This window comes from Garra rufa, chromosome 7, assembly GCF_049309525.1.
Source record: "Garra rufa chromosome 7, GarRuf1.0, whole genome shotgun sequence".
Classification (NCBI taxonomy): Eukaryota; Metazoa; Chordata; class Actinopteri; order Cypriniformes; family Cyprinidae; genus Garra; species Garra rufa.
Window position 1 is genome coordinate 35,002,726 of NC_133367.1, and position 10,289 is coordinate 35,013,014.

Below are 10,289 nucleotides of genomic sequence, written 5' to 3' on the forward strand. Positions count from 1 at the left end.
GAGCTTAGGCTCATGTCACCAGAAGTTTTAAAATATATGAATTTATGATATGCTTTTTTTTGCTTCAGTTTTTCTTGCCTCATGGTGTCTCTGTTAAATGTTGAGGCACTATCGTAGTAGTTTTGTGCACATGTGAATGTCAGTGAGGGAAAAAATGATTTGATCCCCCGCTGATTTTGTACGCTTGCCCCCTGACAAAGAAATTTTCAGTTTATAATTTTCATGGTAGGTTTATTTGAACAGTGAGAGAGAGTACCAACTAAAAACTCCAGAAAAAGGCATTTAAAAAAAGTTATAAATTAATTTGCATTTTAATGAGTGAAACATGACTTAGTACTTGGTGGCAAAACCCTTGTTGGCAATCACAGAGGTCAGACATTTCTTGTAGTTGGCCACCAGGTTTGCACACATCTCAGGAGGGATTTTGTTCCACTCCTCTTCCCAGATCCTCTCCAAGTCATTAAAGTTTTGAGGCTGATGTTTAGCAGCTCAAACCTTCAGCTCCCTCCACAGATTTTCTATGGGATTAAGGTTTAGAGACTGGCTAGGCCACTCCAGGACCTTAGTGTGCTTCTTTTCTTGTTGCCTTGGCCATGTGTTTTGGGTCATTGTCATGCTGGAAAACCCATCCACGACCCATTTTCAATGCCCTGGCTGAGGGAAGGAGGTCCTCATCCAAGATTTGACGGTACATGGCCCCGTCCATCATCCCTTTGATGCAGTGCAGTTGTCCTGTCCCCTTAGCAGAAATGCACCCCCAAAGCATAATGTTTTCACCTCCATGTTTAACAGTGGGAATGGTGTTCTTGGGGTCATAGACAGCATTCCTCCTCCTCCAAACATGGCAATGCCAAAGATCTCACTTTCACCCAGTTCTCTTTTGAATCATTCAGATGTTCTTTGGAAAACTTCAGACGGGACTGTGCATGTGCTTTCTTGAGCAGGGGGACCTTGAGATCATTGACAAGATCCTCCTGTGTAGTTCTGGGCTAATTCCTTACCATTCTCATGATCATTTTAACTCCACGAGGTGGATGGAGCCCCAGACCAAGTGAGATTGACAGTTATTTTTTTTTTTCAATTTGTGAATAATCGCACCAACTGTTGTCACCTTCTCACCAAGCTGCTTGGCGATGGTCTTGTAGCCCATCATCTTTCTTATCCCTGAAATCCTTGGACAGCTCTTTGGTCTTGGCCATGGTGGAGAGTGCTCCTAAGACACATGGGAGCCAGAAATCTTACTAATTGATAGGGAATCAAATACTTATTTCACTCATTAAAATGCAAAACAATTTATAACTTTTTTGAAATGTGTTTTTATGGATTTTTTTGTTGTTGTTGTTGTTGTTATTCTGTCTCTCACTGTTAAAATAAACCTACCATTAAGATTATAGATCAGTGGTCCTCAACCCTGTTCCTGAGGACGCACTATCCTGAAAAGTTTAGCTACAACCCTAATCAAACATACCTGAAGCAGACAATCAAGCTCCTCGAGACTGCTTAAAAATTGCAGGCAGGTGTGCTGATGCTGGTTGGAAATTCACTTTTCAGGAGAGTGGGTCCCCAGGAGTGGGGTTGAAGATCTCTGTTATAGACTGATAATTTCTTTGTCAGTGGGCAAACGTACAAAATCAGCAGGGGATCAAATAATTTTTCCCCTCAATGTACAACACAAAGTACAGGAAACACTTAACATAACGCGTAACCAGTGGAGGACGAAGTACACAAATCAAGTACTTTAGTAAAAGTACAGATACGTATAATAAAATATTACTCCAGTAAAAGTACTCCTTTTTCAGTTTTACTCGAGCGAAAGTACAAAAGTACTTGATTTTTTATATACTAAGAAGTAAGTAAGCACTGATAGATAGAATAGATAGTCAGAAGTACTGATAGATAGATTTATTTTTTTATATTATATTATAGACTACTACATTTAATTTTATATTAGCATTTTTTATAATCCTACTGCACAAAATAACTGGGATTTTCCCAAAATAAACACTATATGGAGTAAAGATATATTTTTGGTGTTGATATGGACTATGTTGACGAGAGCAATGTAGTAATGTTCACTGTAAAGCTTAAACGGCGATGTACCTATAAGAGTAAACAGATCTGATCATCTAATTTTCATCAGTAAGAAAAAAGTTTTAAACTTGTTTTCCAGAGCATTAGTTATATATGATATGAGAATAAGGCCTAAAGTTAGGGAGAACATTTTAAGGAAAATATCATTATATTTTCATGATTTTTTTTTTCTCAAACTTCCGTGGTGTAAAAACACTCTTGGCCAAATACCCCGGAGGACATCACTTTCCACCTAAAACATAGAAACACTGATGTTGATGTGTCTGCATTCAAGCATCTCAGTGGGCTTAAACATGCAGTTCAGGCTTTACAGCAGATTCAGTTCACAAACAGTGATTTTTACCTAAATATGATTTTCAGTTACAATAAGTAATCTTAAAATTCTATATTATTAACATGTTAATAATGTAGATGTAACTTACCAGTGAATTTAGTTGACTGGAGACTCGCTCTAAATGGATTATCTGAATCAGTGAGTTGTCGACTCGAGAACAGTTGCAATCGGATCTTTCCAATTCATGAATGAATCGTTTGGTTCGATTTGCGAACCAATTTAACAGCTTTATTGAAAAGAATCAGTATACTTGAAAAATGCACTTAAGTAGCCTACGGTAAAAAAGTAAAAATAACACATTAGCGGACCGTGGGAACCCTGAAAAACACATTCACACTCACACAGCTGAATTAGGACAGTACACTTTATTAATCACATAAAAAAATGACCTGAATTTATACTAGGCTGAAGTCCTGCAATGCCAGAAACAGAACCTGCACATGAGCGCCCACTGGAAAGATGCCTCAAAATCACTAAGACATTAGTTCAGTGCTCTTTAGCCTGTAGAAGTAGCCTATATAGTGTCTAATGGATCAGTTTTCATAAATAATGTGCAGCTCTAATTTTACCAAAATAAAAATACATAATACAAAATATTTGCAAAAACAAAGGGGAAAAAACACTTGTGACACACAGGGTTCGTACAGATACTGCAAAATGAAATTCCAGGATTTTTCAATCACTACTTTCTTTTTGGTTTTCAAGGATTAAAATCAGAGATCTCACTTTTCAAATATCTTTATCTTTCAAATTCTAATAAAGGCAAATTTAACATTTGAAAGGATACTATGGCAAAGTTATCACTTTCCTTATTTAAATTTTTTTTTTTTTCATAAATATGATTGACCTGAAGGAAATATTTGTCTTTTAATCACAAAAAGCAAAACAATGCAATTTTATTTTGAAATGTTTTAACTAACCTAGGCTGTAACTACTGATTATTTTGGTAATCAAATAATCAAGTGATTATTTTGACAGCTGTGTAATGTGATATTTGTTTGTAATAAAAATAGCCCTATACTCACAGCACATGCAAGAATACTTTTACCACAAACTCTTAACTTTATATTGATATTGCCACAAGATCTTGTGCACTATCAAAGGTCAGGTTCTAACACTAATACTAGCACTAATTAACACTAATTTCATATATAGTGCCTTCTAAAAAATTTAGTACTTGTCAAGTACCTTTTTTATAAATATTGCTGTTATCAAGGGTTTTCCAAGACTTAAAAAAACAAAAACAAAAAACAAAAACAAATAAAAAATAAAAAGAGTCAAATTCAAGTATTTCAAGCACCTTGTATGGACCCTGGGTACAGAATTTTTAAGGCAGTAACATATTCACAGAATCATTCATCCATCATCCCTCTCCGTTATACAATAAGAGAAATGCAATGCAAACTGCAAGAATACAAGAGCACAAAACAGTGTCTGACACCAGAATCAAACAATGAAAGCTAAAAAGTTATTTAGTTAAAATAACTTTTGAAATGTATCCACACTGTTCTTTATCGCTGTTATTTATCTTAAGACATGACACGAGAGAATGAGGGTGCTGGAATTTTTTTTCTATACATGAAGATAATGGTCAAACAGGCTATAATAATTATTATTATTAATGCAAGTACTCCAATGTAAACCCAGGGCGAAGATGAGGATGTAGCCTCATCTTGTTCTGGTTTTTGGTGTCCTTGATCAGCTGATTTGGTATGTTCTGTTGTTGGTGATTTGGTTTCATTTTCTGTTGTTGGCTCTGCAAAGAAAGAAATATTATCATTGCAATGTGACAAAGGCAACAGATCTGTCTGTAATGTATATACAGCAGCATTCAGATTGAACTTAACATTAATTATTTTTTTTATAATATACCAATCAACCATTATTACACACCATTGATGATCAGCTTTACAGACAAGTGTTCAGATGAGTGTGAGATGAGACAGGTGTATTTTCCTGCATCAGGGTGTTCAAGATAGCGGAGTTTAAGGGAGTAGTTTCCTTTCAGATACTCAGAGTGGAATGTTTCAGTTCTGTTCTTGTACCGAGGGTCCTGTTGCTGAACTGAATCTTTACCCTTGACTATATCAAACACAATTTTGCTGCCATTGTGTCTCCAGTGCACATCAGTGTCTTGAGGTTTAAGATCATGTTCAGCTGAAGAACAAGCCAGGACCACAGAACCACCAATAACAGCATCTACTGTGACCTGCAGACACACTGAAATCACACAAACTTAAACTGTAAACACACCGTCTGAAATTCATACATATTTGTTTGATTTAATGCCATGCCAGATTATTTGGAAATTCATGCCAAAAACCATACTTTATTTAAAATTTAAATACAGAATAAAGATATGAGACATATTTTGCTAAAAATTCTAAAACAGGTATTTACTTTTTCAAAAACCCTTTTCAAAGTAATAAGAATAAAACAACGTATAAACATAATGATCCAGTAAATGTTTTAGATGAATGTATCTATTGAATGTTCAGATGCTCACCTTTGTTAATCAGCACTGCAAATACACAGATGAAGTACAAACTGCAAAAACAACAACAACAAAAAAAATAATTTCCATTAATTTCTGTTGCTCAATCAGTAGATTATCACACTAGCAATAGGCTCATTTGAGATGATCACATGATCACCACAAGGTGCATGCTAGTGAGAAAAGCTTTCTGACTTTATTGGTGCCTCTCAAACGGAAAGGTGTGTCCTTCCTAGTTCAGTCCTATAGAGGTTTGTAGGTTAGTAGAAGTGGGTACCTCACAATTCGATTCAAACAATTCTTGGGGTCAGAATTTGATTAAAAAATCTATTCACAATTTTGAGATTTTTCAATCATGATTCACAATCTTTTATAAACTTTTTGTGCACACTGGACATCAACTGCACTAGAATTTTAATTCAAAAACACACTAGTATGGATGGCCCTGACTCAAGAGATCAGTGTTTCCTAATTACTAATAATTTCCTAACTCATGAGTTCACACTTACATATAATAAACAGAGAAGGGGTTATGCGTATTTGGCATGCTGTCCAAGGGAAGGTCTCCAGGTTTAGAATTTTGGCCCGAACTCAGAGTACCCCCCTATAGGTTAGGACGGAAATAGTAGTAAGTGTGGGGAAGGGGTGGCTGATGGATTCTGGAAAACTGTAAAGGAACAGAGGAAAGGCTGCGGTGTATATATACACACCTGTTAATTAGGTTAATTACTGTGGCGTTATATGTGTGCCTCAATCCTGAGCGAGTAATTGTAAGTTTTGAGCACAGAGAACTATATTTTGCAAGCACATTACATTATATTTTGAACAGAAAATAACAATCGCAAAAAAAAAAAAAAAAAGAAAAAGAAAAAAAAAATTGTTTGAGCAAAGAAAAAACGATTCCGTGCTCAATAAATGCATTTGCTATTATCCATATTAACATGCAATAATAACCACTCTCACGCAGTTTACTCAGGTGCTCTCTCACAAATTCTCTGCGCTCCTGTCAAGTCCCCCTCTCTCTCTCTCAACCTCTTAATTCTGAGCACGCTCAACTCTTGACACACACGCTCGCTCAACTTGCAACAGCATTACAAGGGTGCCACAAAATCAACCAATCAGAAAATTAAAGGTCAATTGTGATTGGCTGTTGGTCTCCAATCAAATCGCTAGAAGAACCAAAGCCCATCTTGTAGAACTATCCATAGATATCCATATCCATCAGTGATGCGTGGGTTGATCCGAAATGAGCGGGTGCCTGCGGTTTCGAGTCATCCAAAAATATTTTTAATGATATTCGGGTCGCGGTTGGTCGGGTCGTTTGAAATAAAGATGACAATTAAACCTTGGTAATTTATATAGTAGGCTACTAGACACAATTTTTTATGAAATACATAGGCCTACACTTTATTGGCTGAATGATATTTACCTTTAAATGTTTAGCATTATGAACTGTTGAATAAATGCTGACGCGGGACAAAATGCCAGTTTTCTCAACACGTTGAACTGAGCAACGCCATTGTACTATTTTAATTTTTAAACGCAATAAATGCAAATAGCTCAGTAATGTCAGCTTTATGTATTTTCTGAGAGGGGGTGGGATTTTTGTTGGGAAAGTTTGGTGGGGAGAGACGCACACTTCGATTAGACTGGATAAACACATGCAGTATCTTAATTGTTAAGAAAATTGTATTCCTAATAAATGTCTCGAATATTTTGATTATGTCAAATGCTTCTCTTTCTTTTTGGAATTATTGGACACATTTTACTAGGCCTATGTCTTTTCAAATGCCTATAGGTCTGTTTAATTTCCTTAATTATAACATTTCCAGGACTATTTTTAAACGTTTATTCAAGCAATAATATATAAATTATCTCATGTATATGCTTGTTTAAAACCAGGGATTAAAAACGAATTCCAAGTAAAAACTGTATTTTTACTTTACATTTCCAGAGAGCGAAACGAACGAAATTAAACATTACTTAATCATTTCAAGGCACTATAATTTCCTTATTCATTTGATACAACTATTATAGCTATAAAATTAATATATATACATATATATATATATATATATATATATATATATATATATATATATATATATATATTATCTTGTCATATTCGTGATTCCTGAATTTATATATGAAAACTTCGTTTTGAAGTGCATTCGTTACATTTGTATAAGAAAATTTGTTGACCTAGCCCTTTGATTTAATATTCTTGATAATTTTTAGAAGAAGTTAAAAGTTAAGAAAAAAAGGAATGTAGTCTTGTAGCTTGTAGAGCTTGTAGTCTTTAATATTTAGGGCTATATGCTAATCTTTTTTTAACTTTTATTACACTGTACAGTCGTGGCCAAAAGTTTTGAGAATTACATAAATATTGGAAATTGGAAATGTTGCTGCTTAAGTTTTTATAATAGCAATTTGCATAACTCCAGAATGTGATGAAGAGTGATCAGATAAATTGCATAGTCCTTCATTGCCATGAAAATTAACTTAATCCCGAAAAAAAAAAAAAAAAACTTTCCACTGCATTGTTAAGAAGGCTTCAGGGCATCCAAGAAAGTCCAGCAAGCACCAGGATGGTCTCCTAAAGAGGATTCAGCTGCGGGATCGGAGTGCCACCAGTGCAGAGCTTGCTCAGGAATGGCAGCAGGCAGGTGTGAGCGCATCTGCACGCACAGTGAGGCCAAGACTTTTGGAAGATGGCCTGGTGTCAAGAAGGGCAGCAAAGAAGCCACTTCTCTCCAAAAAAACCCATCAGGGACAGATTGATCTTCTGCAAAAAGTATGGTGAATGGACTGCTGAGGACTGGGGCAAAGTCATATTCTCTGATGAAGCCTCTTTCCGATTGTTTGGGGCATCTGGAAAAGGCTTGTCTGGAGAAGAAAAGGTGAGCGCTACCATCAGTCCTGTGTCATGCCAACAGTAAAGCATCCTGAGACCATTCATGTGTGGGGTTGCTTCTCATCCAAGGGAGTGGGCTCACTCACAATTTTGCCCAAAAACACAGCCATGGATAAAGAATGGTACCAAAACACCCTCCGACAGCAACTTCTTCCAACAATCCAACAACAGTTTGGTGAAGAACAATGCATTTTCCAGCACGATGGAGCACCGTGCCGGGGACCAAAACGTTGACATTTTGGGTCCATGGCCTGGAAACTCCCCAGATCTTAATCCCATTGAGAACTTGTGATCAATCCTCAAGAGGCGGGTGGACAAACAAAAACCCACTAATTCTGACAAACTCCAAGAAGTGATTATGAAAGAATGGGTTGCTATCAGTCAGGATTTGGCCCAGAAGTTGATTGAGAGCATGCCCAGTCGAACTGCAGAGGTCCTGAAAAAGAAGGGTCAACACTGCAAATATTGACTCTTATCATAAATGTCATGTAATTGTCGATAAAAGCCTTTGAAACGTATGAAGTGCTTGTAATTATATTTCAGTATACAACTGAAACAAAGATCTAAAAGCAGTTGAGCAGCAAACTTTGTGAAAACTAATATTTGTGTCATTCTCAAAACTTTTGGCCACGACTGTAGATTGAAATAAAATAATTCTTGATCATATTTAACATCGGAGAATCACTGACATCATTTGAGTACTTCAAAGTACTTCAAATGAAAATCTTTAAATCTGTATAAAGGAAAGACAAACTAAATCACAACAAGAACAATCTGTATTTTTCTTGTAATCAAGAACATTTCTTTTGAAAAAATAACCTGATTAATACCGAATGATATTTGACAGTGAACGCATCTCCACCGCATATAGTCGCATTTTATCGCTGGTGTCAGTCGCAAATATTAATCATGCGGGTCAGGAAGCGGGTCGGGTACAATATTTTCTTTCTTTCTTTTTTTTTTTTTGCGGCCCGAACTGCGCACGGAACGGCCGCAAAAAACACGTCGGTCGGGTTCGGGTTGTTTATACATTGACCCGTGCATCACCGATATCCATATATCCATATATGATCCTTTATTATATGATATCTATGGAACTATCTACAGCATCCCGGAAGCTTACTAAAAAAAAAGAAAAAATAACTGACTATCTGAACATGCTCCTCCCGAACTTTGTTAATAAAACATCATTAAATTAGAAATATTTTACACTTCCCATATATTTCAGTGCTTTCTATTTCAATTATATTCTTGGGTAATTATACTTATATAAATATCGGGCATTAGGGAGTCATTATTAATATGCAAGGCATTGAAACCACGTTTTAATGCACGCTTGTGTTTTACTTTCACTTTCACTTTCGAGATTTGCGATCACACAGAGTGGCAGTAGGCCTACTTACAACACATTATACAAGATTAGATGTTTGTCAGTGGTGTTCTGCGAATCTGCAAATCATTCGCCACCGCCCTGCAAGTCATCTCTCCTCACTCTGTTTATGTGGAAAGTGCTATATATACAGTATTATGTACTACTCTAACAGGCTATCGATAGCAAGAGACTAACCATGTCCCTCCAGTAGTTCCGTAGAATGCGTTGTTCGTTTTTCATGCCTTTCCGAATATGGATTCACTATTTTGGCACATCCCTACTTCCAACAAAAGAACAATAATTAATTTTATATTTTTCCAAACACTTGCGTTGCGATTCATATGTGAATCGATTGCCCCCCACCCCTAAGTCCTCCTCTGCATTAAACGCTAGAATGAGACTGTCTAGTTGAGTGCTCGTGGCTATGTCCCCGTCCTCATTGACATGCAACGGAAATACTAATAAAACTTAATTGTGGAAAATGCTTTGTATTACAAATCTTTATTTACACTAAATCAAAAGTCCTACATTTCATAGTAAAAGCACAGTATTGTGCAAAGGATACATTCTATGTACGATTCAAATTCCAATATAATGTTCTTGCACTACCAGAGGCTGCAGTTTTGGGACCACATTTCTAAGATCCTATTTTTTTTTTTTTGCAACAGCGCCATTTAGCCAATTCTATTCCAACAGGGGAGTACTGCATCAGACAACTGATGCAAAGACTAGACCCATGGAAACTATTCTTTTTTTTTCTTTCCATCTTATTTTTAATGTAGCTTAAATGTGAAAGGGAATATAAGCAATCTCCATTTAGCTGTGCAATATAGTTCATTGTGCTGCTGGATTTTGTAAACTGGTATTTTTATTAAAATTATTTTACATTTAATAACGTACTAATGCAGTAACTCGTACCGCAATTTTTTTACCGTTTACTGCACTTTGTTAAGTGGGTCATACACATCAGACATGAAGCTGCGGCTAATTAATTGAAAAAAAACAAAACAAAAAAAAAACTGAATTTAAAACCATAATATATATATATATATATATATATATATATATATATATATATATATAT

General features: G+C 35.9%; 1 protein-coding gene across 1 annotated transcript in view; it reads right to left on the bottom strand.

Moving 5' to 3' along the window:
* Positions 1 to 2,775: 2,775 nt before the first annotated feature.
* The window catches only part of LOC141339110 (CD276 antigen homolog), a 13,244-nt gene continuing 5,730 nt past the window's right edge, over positions 2,776 to 10,289 (bottom strand). The window contains exons 2-4 of the mRNA XM_073844741.1: positions 4,932 to 4,972; positions 4,319 to 4,645; positions 2,776 to 4,181 (exon numbers count right to left, since the gene is read on the bottom strand). Of these exons, the coding sequence (XP_073700842.1) occupies positions 3,955 to 4,181; positions 4,319 to 4,645; positions 4,932 to 4,972 (595 nt within the window). The 3' untranslated portion in view covers positions 2,776 to 3,954. The remainder of the gene's footprint in view (positions 4,182 to 4,318; positions 4,646 to 4,931; positions 4,973 to 10,289) is intronic.